At 45.2% G+C, this 21,964-nt stretch overlaps 3 protein-coding genes across 4 annotated transcripts in view; 2 read left to right on the forward strand and 1 right to left on the reverse strand.

Moving 5' to 3' along the window:
• si:ch211-278a6.1 (SRC kinase signaling inhibitor 1) overlaps positions 1 to 10,313 on the reverse strand; it is a 48,895-nt gene extending 38,582 nt beyond the window's left edge. The window contains exons 1-3 of one of the 2 annotated variants that reach the window (XM_037256682.1): positions 10,175 to 10,313; positions 8,109 to 8,224; positions 6,615 to 6,706 (exon numbers count right to left, since the gene is read on the reverse strand). In XM_037256682.1, the coding sequence (XP_037112577.1) occupies positions 6,615 to 6,657 (43 nt within the window). In that variant the 5' untranslated portion in view covers positions 6,658 to 6,706; positions 8,109 to 8,224; positions 10,175 to 10,313. Of the gene's footprint in view, positions 1 to 4,918; positions 5,500 to 6,614; positions 6,707 to 8,108; positions 8,225 to 10,174 lie in introns of those variants that run through there. The other variant, XM_037256681.1, reaches the window with a different exon arrangement.
• Positions 9,027 to 14,760, forward strand: wnt9b (wingless-type MMTV integration site family, member 9B). Its single transcript, XM_037256862.1, has 4 exons — positions 9,027 to 9,287; positions 10,216 to 10,469; positions 11,432 to 11,697; positions 12,759 to 14,760. The coding sequence occupies exons 1-4, from the start codon at positions 9,202 to 9,204 to the stop codon at positions 13,218 to 13,220; spliced, it is 1,068 nt and encodes a 355-aa protein (XP_037112757.1). The 5' UTR covers positions 9,027 to 9,201; the 3' UTR covers positions 13,221 to 14,760.
• A 5,079-nt stretch (positions 14,761 to 19,839) lies between these two features.
• On the forward strand, positions 19,840 to 21,834 carry gosr2 (golgi SNAP receptor complex member 2). The gene is made up of 6 exons (XM_037256890.1): positions 19,840 to 20,038; positions 20,112 to 20,176; positions 20,683 to 20,791; positions 20,875 to 21,007; positions 21,086 to 21,226; positions 21,346 to 21,834. Exons 1-6 carry the CDS (start codon positions 20,010 to 20,012, stop codon positions 21,505 to 21,507), a joined length of 639 nt encoding a protein of 212 aa, XP_037112785.1. The 5' UTR covers positions 19,840 to 20,009; the 3' UTR covers positions 21,508 to 21,834.
• The last annotated feature ends 130 nt before the right edge of the window (positions 21,835 to 21,964 follow it).

The raw sequence follows: 21,964 nt of genomic DNA on the forward strand, positions 1-21,964 counted from the left end.
AGCTCGGAGGAAGGCTGAAGGTGTGAACATGAAATTTGTTCATTGTTGGGCGCCGGCGCATGGATGCCTTTGCATAAAGCCACACAAGGGAAGGAACAAGAACCGGAAAAGGGAATATCAGCGTATTGTGACGACCTTCAAAGATCCTTGCAGCTTGGTTGTGATTACCTCCTGCCATTGAATAGAAGAGGTCGAGCTGAAGCGGCTGAGGAAAAGACCGGCGAATGATTAAATCGTATAGCCATGAAAGAATTGCAAGCCGCCGTGTATCTCAAATTACCTTTCCCTATTGAAATGAATGGAAATGCTATTAATCTGTTCCAGCCTCACTCAAAACAGATACAAGAAAATGCGAATTCTTTTACAGCCCTGAGAAAATCTCAGCGGAAGATAATATTTCTTCTTTTTTCATGCTCCTTGGCAATGTTTCAAAAAAATGTCAATGCCACACACAGGCGTGAGAGCCATGCTTTTGCCATTAACACATCGGACTGAGGAGATGAACGCGAGCCGGCTGATCGATGATGAGGCATCGAGCGCTGGATGAACTAAAAAGAGAACAGGTCGGTCTCAAGGGGGGCGAGGAAGAAGGATGTGACCTTTTCATAGTCACTGCCCTGATAGTTTGTGGCAGTTGGGTCGGGCGCGGCTGCCGACTTCGCATGCGATGTTGCGCCTGATCAACTGGAAGGCTGTGTTGAAAGTCCTAGACTGCTTCACCACTTTGCAAAAACGACATGGATTTTTTTTTTAGGTGTTAATAAGATGCCCGACTAGCAAAATATGGATTTTTGTTTCTTGTCTTTCCTTTGGCTAGATTTACTGTGCAGGTCGAAGTGCCTGATTTAAACTGCACTGAGTACCAATACATTCCTTGTTCATCTTCAACCCTACATTGGTTTTAATATTTTGGGATTTTAATATTTATCCACCTGCTCCCAACAAATCAGCCAACAAACGTAACCTTACTAATCAAACCTGAACTGTGAGCAGGTTCTTGCAAAGCTTTGCTGCAGAGACTTAGCGTGAACTCACTCAAATATTGATCTGGAGAACGGAAAGCACATAAAAAAAGAAACACAGTGCTGGTTTAAAAGCTAACAGGGATACAGAATGAAAATCTAAATTCTCTCTCTAGCCCAAAGGCAGTTGAGACAACGGGAAGGAAGATTTGTAAAGTGATTCTTCATCAGCGTCACTTTGGGGATTTCAGGTTACGGATGAATCGAGCGAGACAATCGAGAGAACGAGGCGAGGTGGACCAGTGTAGAACCAGAATGCAATAAGTGAGAAGTTGGATCCAGTTGGAAACAGAAGGAGGCTAATCTGGGCCCCGAATCATCAGCGCCTGTTCCGCCTGTTTGATATTCCTGCCAGAGCATCTGGGGAATGAAAATCAGAGTTGATAAGAGGTAGAACGTAGGAGGGAACCATCGCAAGGGGGGTGGGTGGGTGGGCGACTATTAACACTTGTGCCAGCGCCTCGCTAACGTCGCAAGCTCATTTCCTCCAAAAGTGCCGCTTGGCTCATCGCTCTTTGTTCTCTTAGCGAGCGCTCACGATTCCCTTGCTCGGCGCAATTTTGGGCGGAAGCACAGAGACCAGGAAGTAGTTCTCGACCAGGTGAGGAAAACCAGCGTGACATAACGTCAGAAGCGGAAGACCGCACAGTAACGGAGGGGGGGACGATATTACAAGAAAATGACAAGCTTTATTTTTAGATCACAATCTGGCAATCAATATTCTCAGTTTGCCATTTAAAAGACGGCGCTGCCATTTTGGCAGCCTAGCATGAGCTTGGTCTCTTCCGTCCATATATTGACCCGTAACCTCAGCATCACTAGAAATCTGCCAAACGTCAACACGAAAGGTGTGTTAACTAATGCAACCGAGCTTTACAAATTCAGTCCGCATATGGTGGAGGTCAATTTGTCAAAGTCCATTAAAAAAAAATTTGAATTTCACGTCAAACCTGGTTTATAATGACTGTAATAAATAAGAAGAAATTGCTTTGACTTGACGCTTGATGCTTAATGACACATTCGCCGCTGACAACAAAAAGCTGCTAACAAACGGCCATAGTGATGACGCAACAGTAATGACAAGTGCTCTAATTATTGCATTATTTTTCTGTCATCACTCCGCGCATACAGAGGTGAAGAAAATGAATGGAGGATAAAAACTATTGAATGATTAACAAGCTTGAGACTACAGGCGCTGTATGTTCATTAGGCGTCTTGGACGTGTGTCAAAAAAAAAAAAAAGAAGCTACGGCGGGCATAAACCGAAATGTTACTCCACGAGCCAACCGAATATGTCTTATTCATGTGCGCATGACTATCAGATTTCATCTCACAACGCTGCTCCCAAAAGGGTCAATTACTATCTGACATGCCCCGAAAACAAGAGAGCGACTGGCTGCCGACGCCTGCCGTGAAACATTGCATCATCGCCAGCCAATCACAAGGCAGAGCTGGCGGTTTCTTTGTGCATTGAGAAGGAGCAGGTGCGCGACGGCCAATAAGCGAAAACACGCTGATGGCAGTCGACTTGTGATCATCAGTCTTGAAAATAAAGCTTTGCTGCTTATGCGCGCTGGATAAACATCGGAGCACACTTGGCCGAGGAAAAGAAGGAAAAGCAGAAGAGAAAAAAAAGTGGGATTTAAGAATGTCCTCAGGCAAAGTGAAGGGTAACTGATGAAGATGCAAACTGGTGCGCTTGCGAAACAGTGTTTGTAATTAAAAGTGCAATAAATGGGAGAATCGCTAGTAAATCCCAGTTTCGGTTGATTTGGCGGGATTGATTACATTGTTTGGACAACATAAAATAATAGTGCCGTTAAAAGCAGTACGTTTTCAAATTTAGGGGGACACTTTCAAGGCGGCGTTAATTGAATCACGCGTTTATTAGTGCGAAGGTATTGAATGTGACTGCAACAATATCCACACATGAATACAATTTTTCTTTCTTTTTTTTATAACCAAAAGTGTCACTGCGGGATGGGATAGAGAGATTTAAAAAGGCGATGAACATGAAGGTTAGCCAGATCAGTCATGTGTGGACAATAGCATCATCGTCGCCAGCGTGAGCCGTCGTTGGCTTTTAACGCTCCGCTCGGCTTTTCCGCTATTCCCTCGCTCGAGCCTGGTAGCGTGACGTATAATGGGCTTACTTCCGTCGGCCGTTCGAAACCCGGCTTGCTCCGGCGGCGCCTCGCGGAAGATTAGCCATGTTCAACTAATTGCGCTTAATTGCCACCAGTGGCGATGGTGCTTGAAAGTTGTGGATCGGGATTATCGTATTGTTTGACCCAGGGTGTCTTCAAAAATGGGTCAAATGTTGCTTGCTGTATGAGAATGTTCAGGCACAACATGACACGTTTTAGAACATTTAGGCTCTGAGCTGTTCCCAAATAAAGCGCAGAGGCGCCAAATCTGTTGTGACAGACACAAGGCTTTAGCGTAATAAAGCATGAAATCAAATAAACTGCAGAGTGCAAAAGGTCTAAACACGCTTAAGTCGGCCGTCACCTGAACGTGACCCCGCTAAGCTCCCGAATGAGACAGAAGCAAAAATGTAGTATTTCCCTCGCTGAGGCGAAATAAAAGATTTTAGGGGCTGTTGAGCACTTACGAGCCTTCTAAATGATGACCTTATTCCGGCACGCCGCCACCGATGAGACCCTCGGCGTCTCCGCGCCGCTCGGCTCGTCCTAGCCTTTCTTGTTTTCACGTTCTTTTAAACTTCCTTTCAGTCCGATCAGCTCCTCCCCTCCGGGCCCACTCAACTGTCCGCCTAAATGATGGTTGAGGATGAAGTCTTTGAATCCTCACGCAGTGTGCCAGTTGTTGTTCACTTTCACACACACCCCCACGCACCCCTCCGTGCTTTTCCCCCCTCTCTGTGTGTCCTTGAATGGACCCCAATGAAAGGAGAATGGCCGAGCAATCCTAATTTGGATCAGCACTAAATGGTTGAACCGCCGAGCGCGTGGCGCCCAATGAAAACGTCATAAATCCGCTTAATGGCCAATATGACTACATCATGCGACAACTCTGTTCATGCACTGCCAAAAGTGTAAAGCGGAGCAACAAAAAAAACAAGGCTACCAGAACTGCCCACAAAAAGCGATCTTCAATTCTACTACATCATCCAAATTTGTTGGAAACATCAGTACGGCACTAATATTAATCATTCTTTGCAGGGGATCAAAAATACATGACAGTGAGGTCATATTGTCTGTCTACATGTGTTGCTGCAGTTTGTTTAGTCCATTATTAAAAGGGTTATAGCAGCCCAAAATGGGTGCTAAATTATCATTAGCATATAGCAAAAGCCCAAACTACATGATTGTTTTAACCGCATAAATTATTGTTCCATCCTTTTTGGCTTCATCTACTACAAACCGCAACCATTCGGACTATCGGCATCCTCATTAAGGCTCACTGCGACCTTCGATTTAATTTTGTCATTGGAACACCTACAGCGTGCCCCTGACTGAGAATAAAAAAAAAAGTACTGGATGATAGAAGGAATGAAGGTTGACCTGGACATTATAAAATAGCCTTCGCCTCTGGAGAAAAAGTCTCCTTAATCACACTATGACTCTTCGGCTTTGGCCGTCTTTCCTCTCACCACCTTATAAAGAACCGCTCCCGTAAAGCTTTTTCTGGTCAAACACACCTGCACACACACAAGCACCACCTGCTTCCAACCACATTGTGCTCAACAACCCCCCCCCTTCCTCAACCCAAGCACCTCTAACCCAAGCTGAGCTTCACCCGCACCACCTGCATCCAGCATCGCTCTCCTCCGGCGCGGCCCTGCCCCCCATCTTAAACAGTGTGACAGTCAGCAGGTTGAATCGCACACCACGCACACACACATCAAATAAAAAGCAGAGGGTTTGACATGCCTTGGGATGGTGCATTGCCCATGCTGCGTCAAGGAGCACTGCAGCCGTGACAGTGATCGCGTTTCCCCTTTCCTTGTTGCCGCCTCCTTTTTTGCTCCACGTAAAGGTCGCGGCTTCACCTCGCGCCGGCCGGGATCCTGCTTCCAGTCGCTCCACTCCCGCTTCCTTCCCCTTTTGTCCCTTCGCCCTCGCTCGGACTCCCTTTCCCTTTGCCGAGATGGCCGCGGTCCAGCGGCGGCGCTCCCCGACAGCAGTGTGTGTGTGCGTGTGAATGTGTGTGCATGTGTGTGAATGTGTGTGTGCGTGCGTGTGTGTGTGTATGGGTGTGTGTAAGGGAGCGCCCGGGTGGGAGGTGGGGATAGGGTGGGGGGGGAAGTGAGTAAGAGAGAGAGAGCGCGAGAGAGCAAGAGAGAGAGGGAGGGGGCGTGCTCTTCAGAATTCTTGGGAGAGGGTGCATGCCGGTGCACAGAGCCTCGGCACACAGCTTGCGAAAGGAAGCACAAATGTTGATAAATTCACACGTTCCTCTCTCACTGGCTCCCCTCCGCTTCCACATTAAACATTGTACTTTCTCTCTTAAAGACACAGGCGCCATGATATGAGGCGCCAATACATGACGAGCTCAAAGGCAGGGTGGGCAAAAATGAAGATGCTGACAGCGGGCAAAGGCGACACACCAAAATCTGGGTACAACACAGGGGATGGTTGCTTATAATATAAAGACGACAACACCAAGTAATGAACGAGGCTGTGTCGGGGAACCGAGAGAGATGTGGCGCTGAATCGGCATGGCAACCAGTGGAGGTGCACGTTCGCAAGCAATCACTCGGTTATTATGATTCAATATAATCCAAGTGTGGCAAATGCTACATCAGCATTTTGAAACAAATAAAATGACACAAAGGCAATTCCACCGCCTTTGGAAGTAATATCAAAGCCTTCCTGCATGAATGGTGAACACCAGGACGGTGGCATGTGGGTGTCAAGTTAAACAACCAACTCTCAGTTATTCATCACACCAGACGTGGGCGCTGACTCACTTCTCAATAAGCTGTACTTTGGCAAGAACTGAACAAAGTGACTTAAAGCTGTTTAATTACACTCCCAGTTGAAGCTGACTGTCAGACTAAAGCGAAAAAAAAAATTGCATTTGAAGAGTTTTGCCTCATGATAGAGTCTGTTTAGCTTGATGCTAATAACCCAAAACAGTTAGCATCGTTCGTCAGTTTGATTTCGGAAACAACAATGGATATTCGAACACAAACAGTGGAGCAGCACATGTTGACCGATAATACTGTGAGACTGCGCAAAGTCACTGAAATATGCTACCTCAATGAGTTCTGTTTAAAAGGAACTGACGGAAATATTCCGCATCACATCAAGGCTGTACCTAAATATACATTTTTGCATTTTTTATTGTTGTAAAAATGTATTTTATGAAACAGCAGGGGTTGTCTATAAGCTACAAGTGTCAACTGCTGTGAAACCGTTGGTAAATAACAATAAACAATAATAAATGCGCATCACCTATTTTGTTTGTTTGCCGCACACCGTTGAAGGTAATAACCGGCGACCGAGGAAGAGGAAAAAGTGAAATGTCAGAAGATGGAAAGATAGAAGCGGATGCGAGCCGATTCACGACCAGAACGGATGAATAATGGATGCTCACGCCGCGCATCAATTACACAACACATACCAGTTTGTCCAGCACGTCCAGCTGGTCCATAGGCACCTTCCATCCAGTCTGCAGGGACGCTCCTCCAAAAAGTAGGCCAAGCCAAAACATCCCTGCAATGATAGTTGTTGCATTAAATTGTTGCATTCACTGACTTGTGTTTAACTTGAGATGTATCGAGCATAAATTAGCAGCAATAACCCTTAAGGGCGCAGCTAGCGAGCATTCCCGTGGGTCATGAGCAAACGCAGCCCGGCAATGAACATCTCTCTGCGATAAAACATGATTAACTTCATAATTAGGTGGCTAACAAGAACAAAATGTTGCTGTATTTCCAGCCTTTGGTTGCCTCACTCCCCAGCTGAGGCGCTTTTTATCGGTCCATTTCATGGGATGTAAAGTAAGCAAACACCAAACACACGCAGCTTTATCTAGTGGCTCTGGTGAAAATGTACTTTAGATTTTATTGCAAAGAATGTCAAATAAATAATAATCAGCCAGGCATGTACAGCGCTTTATTAAAAAAATTAGGCCTCGTGTGTACGGTAAATAAAAAGCGGGTCGCAATTGTTTCTGTGGGAGCTCACGGCAACGATACAGTATTGAAAGCAAAAATTGAAACCAATATTTAAACCATACAGATATGAAATAAATTGAATAGAATACACAATCGTGATCAAACTCAAAGAATGCTCAACACTCACTGTCGCTCTTAAATGGTGCATATTGCATGCTGGCCGTTAAAAGTGCAATTTTATTTCCCAGCATGCACTTTAGATAATATAACTGCCATGAAATTGCATGCTGCTTTATGCCTGTTTATTTTCTTCTCCTAGGCATGCGTGTGCGTTGTAGCAGTTTGAACCTCCCAGAGGAGATAAGGAGTCAAAGCAAGCGTTAACTGAGAGGGTGGGGGGAAAAAAAAAAAAAGAGGGTGAGAGGGTGTTTTAGTGACAACTAACAAAACAGCATTTACTCCACGACGACAATACATTTCTGCCATGTCGCGAAACCAAAAAGGCCTCAGTCCACTGCCAATCACCTGCTAAGGCCTGTGTTGCCATGGCTACGTGAACGGCTGGAGAGGACTTGCCTTTATAATGCGTTATGGCCAATCGTGGACTCACTGACTCCGCACATCGTGTGAGCGTGTATGTTAGTGTGTGTGCGTGCGTGTGTGTGGGTGTTAAGGACAAGGCACGGCGCTGAGCACCTTCTGTGCTTTTCTGCAAGCCAAACAAATGCAAGTCACCGTGCACGCTATCCAGCAACTCTTAACATTGACAGAAATGGCTGCTGTTTGATCTCAAGACATTTTGGGAATGTGCTGTGGAATGAATATTTGTGACATCTCACAGAAAGATCCCCACCCCGAAAGGTCACGCAAGGGAAGCAGAGTGTGACGCTGCATATCTTGTCGGATTAATTCGGATTCTCGTCGGTGGTCAAATTGATCCGGAGTGATGTGTACTGTCCTACAATTGTCATGTTTGAGAGAGAGGCCTAGCACTGTACCTGCTGAAAAGGACCCTCAGCAGCACTCTGCCCGCCGCTCTCTTTTCGCACTGTGGCGCTCTATAAATACATAGGGTGGCGTTTCCAAGGTAACAACTCTTTGGAGGATTGGCCACCTGAAATACAGACAGAGCGAGAGAAGGAGGGTGAGTGGTCTGCAGGGGGGGGGGAGAACAAAAGCATAGATCATCTGTACAGTATAGTTCAGTACATTGAGTGTACACGTGAAAATGTATTTTTGTGTAACTGGCATGGTGAGTCAGCAGAGTTGCATGAACTCAACATCTTATTTATTTCTTTGGGCTATAATTTTGGCTGTTCAGCCACGTCCTACTGTGCAGTGGTGAGTTGCATCTGGGGGCCCCAAGTATTTAGGAGGACCCATGTAAAGACCCCCACCCTCTCCTCCGGACCCTCAAAATATGGGCATCCCTAACCTACAGAACCCTTGTCAATAACTTTAACTTAATCTAGAACTGAGATGGCGGTACGCGGGCTCCCCCTGGTGGCAGGCAAAAGGCATAACGTTAGTGTCCTTTTTTTCTCTCTGCTTCAGTGAAGCAGGACTAAAATGTTAACACACCACTAGATGGCGCAACTCTCTCGAATTGATTTTCAACATGGCCACGCACAAATTGTTTTCACATTAACATGACCGTAAAAACATATTCTTGCAGATTGGCGCCAATTTTTAAACAAAATACTACAAAAATAATTTCAGGAGTTAATATTTCCAGAAAATTGGCACCACTCAAAATTTATCTCAAACTATCCTTCAGATTCTTTTGAATTTGCTTAATGCACTTTAATGCTCGCTCGGCTCCCCGCAATGTTTTGTTTACTGTGACGTGATTGTGGTGGTGATGGCGGCAGGTAAACGAGCTTCCCCTGCAGCGGCATCCACCTGGGTGGCGTTCATTGACTGTGGGAGGGCACCTCAACTCATAAAGTGGAGAGCGACTCCAGTGAGGACGATAGATACGTCACCCTCCTGCCTCCCCCTCCCGCCTTAAAGAGGCGAGCCGGCCAACACGGCTCGGACTTTCTCCTTGGGCAGAATCAGCGCGATGAAGAGCAGAACCGAGCCGGCAACATGCGCTCTAGGCTCCCGCGGACCGCCTGCCTACTGCGCCTGGTTGCACTCTGCATCATTCTGTCGCACAGCGCGGCTTACTTTGGGTCAGCAAACCTTTTCACTTGTTGCTTTCCAAATGTTTCGAGAGGCGCTAAATGAGAAATGCACGCGTTAAATCTGCATTTGGAATTGTATTTGATCTCCTTTTGGTCGCAGCTTGAAGGGCAGGTTTCTCCTGCACGCACCTTGTTGCTGGTGTGGTTGTTAGTTTTGTTGCTGTTGCGTTATAATGCGGTGCGTTTAACTTTGATTTATAATTTGTTGTCTTGGAAAGTGATTCCAATTCTATTTTTTTGTGTTACGTACGTGACTTTAGTTGTGAATTGGCATCGCAGCAAAATTAAATTCAACTGAAGCTTGAGTATAGTTTGTCAACTTTGTACAAGTGAACATGATCACAATATAGTAATACAAAAACCTTTTGTTATTTTCGTTTTATAAAAATATATAATTTGAACAAATCCAAATCAGTGCAATAAGCCAATAAAGGTTTTAGCTAGTACATGAAAGTATTTGTGCAAACTTAATTATAAAAACCTTTATGGTCTAAAAAAGCAAGCTTTCTTGTCAAGTGAAAATATTTCAACAAAATGACAATGATTCCGATCAATAGAATTCCTTGTTTCGTGGCTTTTTAAACGTGAAAATATTTTATCTAAGTGTATGACACTAATTTATATTAGTAGAAGTCATTCTAAAATAAAGCTTCTTTAATGTCAAAACAATTTTAATTTAATAATACTTATTATTGAGTGTGCTGTAATATAAAAACATGATTTGTTACTGAGATTTTTTATTTTATTAAACTGATCATGTTACTTTGATTATTAATATAAAAACATGTTTTTAGCATTTTCTATTACTTGACTGTATGATACTTAGTGATTACATATTGTGTTTAGTATCTGAATGTTTTTTTTGACCAACATACCTGTGTAGTTCAGCCTTTTTTTTTTGTGTGTTCACATCTAGGCTGACAGGGCGGGAGCCCCTGGTCTTCCTGCCTGGCCACTTCTCCAACGAGCCGGCGACAGGCAAGGCCCATCTGAAGCAGTGCGAGCAAATGGTGCTTTCCCGGCGGCAGAAGAGGCTGTGCCGACGCGAGCCCGGCTTGGCCGAGACCCTTCGCGAGTCGGTGCGCCTCAGCCTGCTGGAGTGCCGCTACCAGTTCCGCAACGAGCGTTGGAACTGCAGCCTGGATGGCCGGGGGAGCCTCCTGAAGAGAGGTAGGGAACCTGTGACCTCGCGAGAACATTGTGGCGTCTCTTCTTCTCCTTATCACTCACATGGACAGACACCTGAAGAGGATATAAGACAATAGACAATCATGCAACAATCCGGGCAGGCCGCATTATTAGGTACTAGGGGTGTAACCAAAAAACGATTTGAATCGGAAAATCTTTTGTCCGTACACAAACTTGTCATTCGTATCTTATATTACCTCCTCCTACTTAAAGTGTTTGTATGACTTAGATTTTGGTAACCTTTTTAGTAACTCAATTTTAGTAACCTTTCAGATGTTTTACGGTTAACCAATCAATCAGCGATCACTTCGAGTTCAAAAGAAAATGTCCGTGCAGCTGCGAGTTGAGCCTGAATCAAACACCACTGCGACATCTGCATATCAACATGTTGGCTGGATGAACAGGTCAGCAAGGAAGTAATGAGGGAGTGAGGTTGCCAACAAATGGCGGCCGTGGTAGCGGTGGTGGCGTCGGAGACCTCTGAAGTCCCGTGTGGTTATTTTTATCCGCCAGGAAAAGCGGCCAATTCCCAGAGGAAAAGGGTGGCGCGATTGCCTACTTTCATGTGGGAAAAGGCTGCGTCTTAGTCAAAATAATAATTAATTGGATCAAAATAGACACGCCGGGCCGATATCTCAGGGATCACGCAAATAACAGAGTGTGACACGGAGAACACGGGTCAGAGGAGGATGATACGATGACATGACAACATGGCGTACGCTTTGTAAACATTTGGGTTTACAAATATATTCAAGGGTATTCGGGATTTCTGTGTGTTTAGCGCTATGACCAAAATCGCTAGCTGACTAGCTAGCACGCTAGTTAACTCTGATTCAGTTTTTTGCCAATAAGAAGGTGAAAACTGCTGGCTACGGTGGGGCACTTTTTGACTTGCCCCAAGTGTAAAAATCGCCTCTGAAGCTTTTCACTCTGGTTCGTTCCAGCTTTCAAAGAGACGGCCTTTCTCCTGGCGGTTTCGTCGGCGGCGTTAACCCACGCCCTCGCCAAAGCGTGCAGCTCGGGTCGCATGGAGCGCTGCACCTGCGACGACTCGCCCGGCATTCAACACCGGGAGGCTTGGCAATGGGGGGTGTGCGGCGACAACCTCAAGTACAGCACCAAGTTCCTCAAGAGGTTCCTGAGCCAGAAGAGGGTCAGCAAGGACTTGAGAGCTCAAGTGGACGCCCACAATGTCAATGTGGGAATTCGGGTGAGTACGCAGCGCCTCAATAGAAAAAAAAAAATCTTCTTAACTCTACCTGCACCATGAGAAGAGACTAGACTTGGTTTTAAGTCAGTAAGACGAGAACCGGAGCCAGGTGTTCTCAGACATGATAAAGCTTGCTGTGCGGGCTGACTACAAATTAAAGGTCTTATATCGCAGAGGGAGCGACTTTAACCACGGCCTCTTTTTTAATATACGAGCAAGCGATTTTTTTCCCTCGTACTAAATCACTTGCACTCACCATAAATCCCGCCTAATGTTGGTAACCACCACTGTGGCGCTCTGAGATCGACAAGAAACGCCCGGGGGTCTTTCACCCATGAAACCAAAACACAAAAACAGGAAGAAACAAGGGCAGCTAACTTATCTGAGTTGACTGTTTTCCTGACTTTACGCTGATGTGGTCTGAGAAGAGAGCATGGCCCCTCCAGCCACCCACCCATCTCTCAGTAGTAGTACTCACAAGCCCCCCCTGAGGGTTTCATACCTGCAGAGGGAGGAACTAAGCAGATCTTTTCGACCCCAAAGTACCCCGGGGCCTGTCGGACTAACCCCCGTGCTATCTGACCTGTCTCTGGCCCTCGCCAAGACAGATGGCTGAGTGATGGAGCGAACAAATCAGGGGTACCCCTCCATGTTCTAGTTTTTGGGGGCGGTTGGTTGAAATTGGTTACGTGAGCAGCTCGGAAAGGGAGGAGGAGAGATTCCAGCATTTGCAACACGAGTCCTGCCACGCCTCGGGCTTGAGGAACGAGACATGCGAAGTAGACAGTACTAGTCGTAACAGAGCCCGAGCTGTCCGGGTGAGAGATGTGAGCCAAATGAAATACGACAGTTGTCCTCCATCCATTATGTTAGAGTTTCCAGCGAGTGAAGCAGAAACATTCTGAGAAGGTGCAGCCGACCGCCTTCAGGAAACCGTCCGCCTTCGTGCAGATAGACCTCCCAGATAAGAGGCCAGGTAATGAATCAAAGCCAGAGAACTGACATCTCTGTTTTTTTTCCCCCCCCCCTGTCTACCCCCCTTCTTGCGCTGTCTGTCCAAGGCGGTAAAGAGCGGCCTCAAGACCACCTGCAAGTGTCACGGGGTATCCGGCTCCTGCGCCATACGGACTTGCTGGAAGCAGCTGTCCCCGTTCCACGACACGGGCCGGCTGCTCAAGTACCGCTACGACACAGCCATGCGGGTTCTCAGCGTCACCAACGTGGCAACCGGCGAGAGCGAGCTAGCGGGGCCGCGTCGCCACAGCCAGAGTCTCCGCACCACCGATTTGGTCTACCTGGAGGAGTCGCCCAGCTTTTGCCGGCCCTCGCGCTACTCGGCGGGCACGGGCGGACGCTCGTGCGCCAAAGACACCAGCTGTCAGAACCTGTGCTGCGGCCGCGGCTACAACACGGCCATGCGCCTCACCAGCCTCTCCTGCCACTGCCAGGTGCGCTGGTGTTGCCACGTCGAATGCCAGACGTGCGTCCGTGAGGAGGAGGTGTACACCTGCAAGAGCACATAGCCCTCGGGATCCTCCAGAACACTGAGATCTCCCGGGAATGTGGCAGAAACTTATCAAAGCAGCCACATACGGTATAAACATGGCTGAACTTTGACAGCTGACGGACGACTAATGTTTTCTGGCGTGGCACGTTTTGGTACATGTCCTTGCCTTTTGTGCAAGTGTTTGCCAATTAAGGCCCTAACAACTCTGTATTTAATTCATCATTCAAAACAATTGATATCATTATCCGAGATGGAAGGCTTGGAATAGAAAATTCAAAATGGAGACTACCGCGTTAGCTACGTGAAAAGCTCGACAACAGTGTAAATCACATCGATTGTAAACAACAATGGGAGGACACCAAGGATTTGACGATGTTTCTTCCTTGACACATTTTGGTTGTTTTGGTGTTCTAAGAATTTTTCCCAATCTGAAAGAGCTTGTTGCAATGCAGAAATGTAAATCTTAAAAGCAAATTAAGTTGAGCCTTTCCACTGTAATTCATTTCTTTTGCATGGTGACTGATCCCAATTGATAGTTTGTCAATGTCCGTTACGAAACACATTATTCTGCGATAATTTTTCCCCAATATTCTGTATCCAAAGGGTACATCACACAGGTTAGCACATTTTCCGAGAAATAAAAGCATTTCCTTCACCTGGTTTGTGATGGCATAAAATAGCACCCTTGATTTTGAGATTTTCACGTGACTCAGCACATTTTTCTAATGTGCCGGATACACTGAAAATCCCAAATGAGCATTTCAATCAGGTACTGTTAACCTTTTTAAATGTATCTGATTTACTATTGCTGCTTTTTTTGTAGTTTACGCTCTGAATGAACCTACCTGTCTGTCTTTCACGTCTGCTGTATTTTTATTTTCGATGTCAATTGAGGGTTAAAAGCACTTACTGCTCTGGTTATGTGCAGTATAGTATATTAAAAAAACACAGTAGGGAGTTTTTCAAAAAGATCACTGGAGGACATTGTTACTGCGTGCATGTACAGGATGATTATTGTTTGAAAAAAAGAAACCACGCAGGCTTTTCAGTTGCTCTTATGGAAATGTTTATGGAAATTTTTGAATGGAATGAATGTGTGCCTACAGAGGGGAACTAAAGGAGGTTAACAATGTGGGGATCAAAAACAACCACGCTTTAAAGTTTAAAATTAGCCCAGAGAATCATTTGTTCTTGTTTAAAGTGTAATTTACCACATATTTACTGTAAACGCTTTCAAAGTGGCTCCGTAATTGGCCTCCCTATTTTTTCCCTCCCAGTTGCAAATCAAGTGTCCATGTGTGCAGGTCAAAAGAGCCCAAAAGCCTGTAAGACTTTCCAGAACATCAGGGCTCATATTGTTTTCTACCTCACCTTTTCCTCTTTTTTTTTTCTTTTTTGCCAAAGAGCAAGCCCATTGATGAGTGGTGGGTGTTATACTCTCATTGAGATAGTCAGTCTTTTGAAATGTTTGTGTCTTTTGAACCTGGTAATATATCTCCCACATGTCAAAAGTGTTTATTTAAAGCAAACAAATAAATGGACAAATGTTTGTAAGAGACTTGTGTCAGCGATGTCAATGACGTACGTTAGCATTAGCGATTTTGGCATCTCGACAGGTGTTGTGCCTTTGGCCATCTGCAACGTGATGATGATGATGATGATCACAACCAAGACGATAACGCTGAGGAATGTGGCAAATAAACACGTGCAGTCAACCCGGCCGTTTACGCGCGTGAATCACAAACTTTGTTATTGTTTTTTTTAGGAGCTTTTGATGTCACTCTCAAAAGGCAGTGATTAGGCGCTATTATTCCTCGTTAGAACTTCGACAAGGGCCCGCTGTAATAAGTGGAGCTAAGACAAATTGTTCTCTATTAGCACAATAGCTAACCACATTTGTTATTGTCGACAGACCAAACACAACTGATTCCTCCAAATTAATCTGTATATGATAATAATGTTGTATAAACATCCCTTGCGGAATTTATGCACTTCCATTGTCTCATACTGAGGCCTATTTAGTTTTACTACTCATAATAATAATAATATAACAACAGCAACAATAATCATAATAATCATAATAACTTGGATTTATATAGTTCTAACAAGGAACACCAACAATTCGGATTAGCAAAAATGGTTCACACCAATTAGGGCTTTAACTAAGTCAAGAAAATAGAATAGATGTGAAAATATATTTGTTATGTATCATTATAACAATTTGATATTCAACCCTTCACTTTGAAGCTGTTTTTTGCAACATAATTCATTTCCCCTTCCTTCAAAGACGAAAAGTCAGAAAGCACCTGAATGCGCGTCATTCTTCTCGCCGGTGCCGAGGTTAAACAAGTTCACAGACTAGCCCACTAGACAAGTGGATCACTGCATTATAATATCTCAAATCAATATTTAACTTAAATCGACGTGACTGGTGGATAAGGAAGGAGATGAGGGGCCTTTTTTTTGGCTGTTGTCGGACATCAAGGAGGAAAACGAGGATGAGGGGTAGAGACCCCCACGAGGCAAACACACAAACACGCAGACACACACACTTTCCCCATGCTGCTTGTTGTTATTGTTTTATAATGAACTCCTAAAGCCTTCATTTCCCTTCTACAACCCGAGCCAAGAGGGCGCTTCGGAGTCTACCGCGGGATTCGCACGCACAAGCCCCCGTGGCACTGAGTGGGGGTGAGAGGGGGTTAGACGTGGCCTTGCGACGCAATATCAATGTCTGTGTGTGCCTGACATCATGCAGGTGAAAGTAGAAACAGGTTTTTGCATATGTGTGCACACCTGTGGTCACCTCAGCAGGAGGGCAGGTGATATGTAAGAGGGCGTGTTTGTATTTGGGTTCTTCAGTGCGGGCGTGAGGCTAGGCTAGGCTAAGCCACGGCCAAAGCCGCTTACTGTATTTTCTCTAAATTTGTTTCATGTCATTCAGCTTCAGTGGGTCCGTCGAGTTATTCTTGCTCTGCATAATACTGTAAAAGCGTATTTTCTCGCCGTAGCTAGCATTGCTCGGAGGTTGATACGTGACTTATTTATGTGTGGGCGGCTCAGCGAGGCGTGCAGGTTTGTTCGACGCTTTGGCTCAAGGACACAAAGCCTTGGTTCCTCATCTGTAATTGGAACCTCGAAGCCTCGGGTGAGGGGGAAAACAGAATAACACCTAAAACCTGACCGAGACTTCCGCCTCGACAAGTGCTTGATAGCCTCAGTGCTAATCCCAACCTCAGTGCTAATTCAACTGTAACGTTGACGTGTTTAAGAAAAAAAAACAAATGAGGGGGGAAAAAAATAACGGGAAAATTACAGACACAGTCCACAGAATACAGCATTGGGCAGGAATTTAGGAATGAGTAATGCAATTGCTCAACCCACAACATGAACATGCACTGCCTCGGGCCATGACAAGGTTGAGTGCATACCTCCATTGGAGGAAGGGAGGGGGGGGGTGACAAGGTGGGTGGTGTTTTGGGGCGCTGGGTCAGGTACGGTGGCTGACGAGGTCATGCACTTACAAAAAAATAATAATAATTTTCCAAGAATCATAAACGTCCACATATTAAAATGAAGAATAATTGAGACTGAATTTCTCCTTAAAAGATAATTAAATTATACATAATATAAATACTATACAGTATATACATGTAAACTGGATCCATTTTACAAACATTATAAAATGCTCTGTTCTTCTACATTTCCCACGGCATGGATGCCCTGGAGAATTTATGATGACCACACAGGCACACAAATTTACACACACGCTGTATGACAACTGTAGCATATACGGCAGGGAAATCCTGGGAAAGCAGTTCCCATGCCGCTGCTCTTGCACACCTGCAGCAACAACAACAAGACGGCCGGTATCGTCGGACATGATAACGCTTTTGTGCGCTTTCATAACTCGCTCCCTGCGCCGTGCTACTCCTCTCAACTACTCACTGGCTTAGTCACAAGCCTCCATTACAACCAATACCAACGCATCCTGGCATCAACACGGTCCAAGAGGGGAAAAACACACTGATAAAAGGAAGAAGAAGACCTTGTGTCTGGAATGTTGGCGGCACAATCGTGTTGTCAGTTGGGTCGGGCCACTTTATTCGGTATAGATGCAAAATTAAAGGGCTCTATCAAAATTCTATATTGTTTGATTCAATTGAAAGAAATTAATTTTTTCTCATGTGCAGTGATGTCGAACCTCACTTGCATCACACTGTTCCTAATATTCTGACCGTCTCACGTAGCTCAATGCTCGACGGGACTTGAGATGCTGAGGGTAAAGGGCAGACTTTTTATCTAGCGAGGGGGTTCGGTGTTGTGTTGATGCTGACCGTTTACATCCTACCGCGGGCCGACAAGACCACAGGACCCGCTCTACCGCATAACATCAAAGATAAACATAGACTGCACACAAAGACGCCATGTTTGTTGCAACTGGAGATTGCTTTTTGGGTATCTGGAATGGATTCATTCAATTTACATTATTTCCAATGAGAAATACTTTTTTTTTGCATGCTTGAGGTTTAGTCCCTTTTTGGAACAGATCACGAAAACATCATTAATATTGTGCCTACCAGTGTGAGTGCGTGTGTAGCTAAGGGAAAGCCTGAACCTGAGCTGTCAAGCAACCATCTCTCAAGTGTCACAGGTGGTGTAGCCACAGGGCCGTGCGTGTGTGTGTGTGTGTGTGTGCGCGCGCATAGAAGTGAGTGCGTGTGACTGACAGCTCGATGTGATGGTCTCAGCCGCTGTCGGAAGGAGGGAAAGCCGATCAGCTCAATCAGAACATGACTCACCCGTTTTTTCCCAGCAGAACTCCAGTCGGCCCGGGCCAGGCCAGGCGAGGTTCTGACAGGCCCCGTTTTTGCTCTCATTCAGCGTCTCGTCACAGCGGCTTCAAAGTGGAGTCGATGGTCTCCCTCGGGGGGGAAATGAGAAGATCAGTATGCCTTTAAAAAAATGAGTGGTATCCAAAAAATTGTGGCGCCGAAGGCCTTTTTTTTCCCTCCTCCTCCTCCTCTCATAATTGTCTTCTTTACTTCAGTCAGTTTCTTTGACGAGTAATTGAGGGGTTATGATCTATTACAGTGACTGGCAAACTTCCTTTTCTTACCCTTAACATGGTACTCAGAGAAATGCATTTAACACTAGAAAATTATTGTAGCGCTTTTTTTCAACCTGAGTGCCTTTTTCTGGGTTTGCACGCATTAATTCTGTATTATGTTTAAAATACGCAATCGTCATTATCAATTTATTTCATTGACTTTCACATTATATTTAACATTATATTTCTTTGCTGCTGGCTTGGACAGTGCATTAAAGTGACTCAGGTACCAAATTTGGTGTTCACCCAAAATAAGCCAGAATCAGAAGCAGGTAACCTTAACAAATGTGCAACGCTAAACTGCTGAGTTTTCTTGCACCTAATGGAGGCCGAACATGGCGTCCAGTGGACCTCTGTCTTGCTCAGGAATGGAACTGGCTTCTCTTAAGCAACCAGACCCGATTTCAATGTCATTTCATCCACTCCAATGCCTCCCAAATCAAAATAGTAGGTTGTTAAAGGCAGACATTTTGATACAATGCATCACAATAAATGGAGGACAAAAAATGGGCTTCCTTGGTGGAGGTAAGGTGGGATGAGATACCTTTTGACACACCTGCAGTCTGGACAGTTGCTTGTGCCCGTGGTGCACAGGTGTGGAGGCAAAGCAGTAAGCTCATCTCATCCTTTCCTCAGGGGCTGAAAGATAAAGAAAGACAGAGCGACTGAAAGAAAGAAAAGAACCCCGCGACCTTGAGACGAGGGGGGGTGAACGCTCCCATGTGGACCTCAGCGAGTTGACAAGGGCCTTCATTTGGCGCTTCCCTACGCCGCGGGGGGATGTGTTATGACAACCGAGGAGAAGAAAAAAAAAAAAAAAAAGGGAGCAAGAAGTGGCATGAATGCATCTCCAGAGTTTTTGACAGTTTCATAGCCTGGAGATACACGCAGCCATCAAGTCAAGCACCATCTGTCTGGCTCCACTTGTTGATGGCTGTGCCCGATGAGGTAAACAAATATTAAAAAGAGGAGCTTGTAAGAGCTCGTTCATAGATTTCACTGGAATAATTAACCCCCTTGCCTTAAAATTAGTTGACAGGATGATGGAGGACGAAGATGAGTGAAGTGCGGTTTTGGCTTGGGAATCAGTTTTCCACCTGAGGAACAGTTGTGAAATGTCTGTTGGGAAGTCCCATCATTGAATATCACAAACTCTTCCAAGACAGTGCTGTGGTTGTAAGCTTACCCCACTTTTAGGAAACATTAGGCCAAACAGGGCTATTTATTAAAATAGAGCGTCTCTTTATTACCAGACAGCTTAGCTAGCCCGAGGACGAATGTCAAATGATTCTTTCTCGTCATCTTAAACTGTCGTATAGCATCGTTTAATCCCCAACAATGCCCCCTTTACAGTTGAGAACCAAATAAAACATACATAAATACAATTTAAACGCTAAAAACCGCGTTTCAAATGCTTCAACTATTAAGTTACCTTTCCAAGATGGCGGCAGGCGTGTTCGCGCTTCTTCAGCGCCGCTCATCAATTTCCGTTTTGACGTGACGTCACTGCATTTCCGCTTCCCACTTCCGTACACAAATGCTGATGACGTGTGCTTTCCTTCAGCGCTACCTCGAACTAGCTAACTTTCCTCCCCTTAGTTGCACGCCGAGGAACGATAAAGACGAAAAGATATATGTAAATCAATTTATAAAAACAACCAAATAAGCTAGGACCTCGGCAAGTGGCTGTCGAAGATGGAGTCGCTTTACCACCAGACAAATAAGTGAGTTACTTGGGAAATACTCATCTGATTAGCTAACTAGCTAGCCATTTGCTTAAATTCTACTTTCGATTAGGCACATCCAGGAGGTGCAGTCGCTTATTGGGAATCTGGAGAGAACAGATCGCCAGTCAGTTCACTGTGAGTATTTATTGCAGAAGCTACAGTCACACTGGCTCACTTTGATGTATTCAGAGTAAGCGACAACCAGTGTGTGTTTGTACACGTGTATTCCTTCCTGTTCTCCTTTTAAAGGCTAATTAATGTCCATTCCGCACGCACTTCTTGTTATGACTGCCCGTGCTTGATTCTTTTGTGTGCTTGGTGATCAGTTTGGAACAGGAAACTGCAGGGCTGGGTTCTTTTAGAGATAAGGGTGGGAAGTTTGCAACAACCAACCCATCAAAAACTGTAAATTGGAAGAATACTTAAGACGTAAATGTGATAACCACCGATTAAGTACAATATGGTGACAATAGCAACTAAAGACTGTGTACAGTCCGCTTAAGAAATTGATTTGCAAGTGCATAAGACTGTGAAGTGAATTCAGATTAGTATATTTTATTGATTTATATAGTGTCCATTGCTCTACAAATGCAGCCCCTCAATTTTACATAATACAATGGTTGTCTTATCTTACTGTTCAGTGTTAGAGAATGAAATTCATGCTCGAATTGAGCAGATCTTCAACCACTTAGAGCGTCTGGAGATCCTGGCCAGTAAGGAGCCACCCAACCGCCGCCAGAATGCCAAACTGTGAGTTGGGCGAGTCATCTCCTCAAAGTGGAAGTCACAAAGAATGATTATCTTTGACAAGTGTTTTGGTCCCACTTGAAAAGGCGTGTGGACCAGCTCAAGTATGACGTCCAGCATCTTCGCACCGCCCTGCAGAACTTCCAGCACAGACGCTACACTCATGAGGCCCAGGAGCGAGAACGGGAGGAGCTCATGAGCCGGACCTTCACCACCAATGTCAGTGCCGCCCATTGTGTGCATAAAATAGGCGATAAACAGCTGGAAACAGTCGAATGATCATTGTCATTTCCACAGGATGCAGACACGTCCATCCCCATCGACGAGACGCTGCAGCTCAACACCAACCTACACAACGCACACAGAGGCATGGACGACCTGCTGGGAAGCGGAAGTGGCATCCTCAACGGGCTGAGAGATCAAAGATCTTCGCTCAAGGTAAGTGCGTAAGCCCTTTGGGAAGATGAAAAGCTAAGCTGTGGGTGGTACAGTTTAGAAAGCTAAATTCTGGGCTGTCTTGTTGGGATGTAAAGTAAGGATGCTGTTTTTGTTGCCAGGGCACCCACAAGAAGATGCTGGATGTGGCCAACATGCTGGGCCTGTCCAACACGGTGATGCGGATCATCGAGAGACGAGCCACCCAGGATAAGTGGATCATGATCGGAGGGATGCTGCTCACGTGCATCTTCATGTTCCTGGTGATACGATATCTGGGATAAACTGAGAAAGACCCACGGACACAGACATTTTTTTTAATTGTGCCGTCACGGTTGTCATTGATGTACCTTCCGAACAGTATTCCACCCCTTTGGACCCACTCCTTTGAAATACAAGCTGTTCTGAAATGTATATTTCAATTTTTTTGTTTCAGACAAATATACGAGTAACAAGCTACATGGTTGTTTTGAGGATTAAAATGTGACATTGTCTTAAATTGAGGTGAAAGGTTAAACAATTGTACAGCTCATTTTTGTGATTTACAGTTGCATCTAGTCTCACTATGTGAGTGATTTAATAATTTTAAATAAAACTTGCATGACTCCCTCGCTTGTCTTATTTTAATTACATCTAGGACTTGAAATATTTTGCCTATGGAGTGCCAACGATATCGCTATTTGAGGTTTGGAATCTAAAGAACAATCCTGCCACCTACTGGCAATATTGGATATCTACCAC

The sequence above is a fragment of the Syngnathus acus genome, chromosome 8 (genome assembly GCF_901709675.1).
Source record: "Syngnathus acus chromosome 8, fSynAcu1.2, whole genome shotgun sequence".
Classification (NCBI taxonomy): Eukaryota; Metazoa; Chordata; class Actinopteri; order Syngnathiformes; family Syngnathidae; genus Syngnathus; species Syngnathus acus.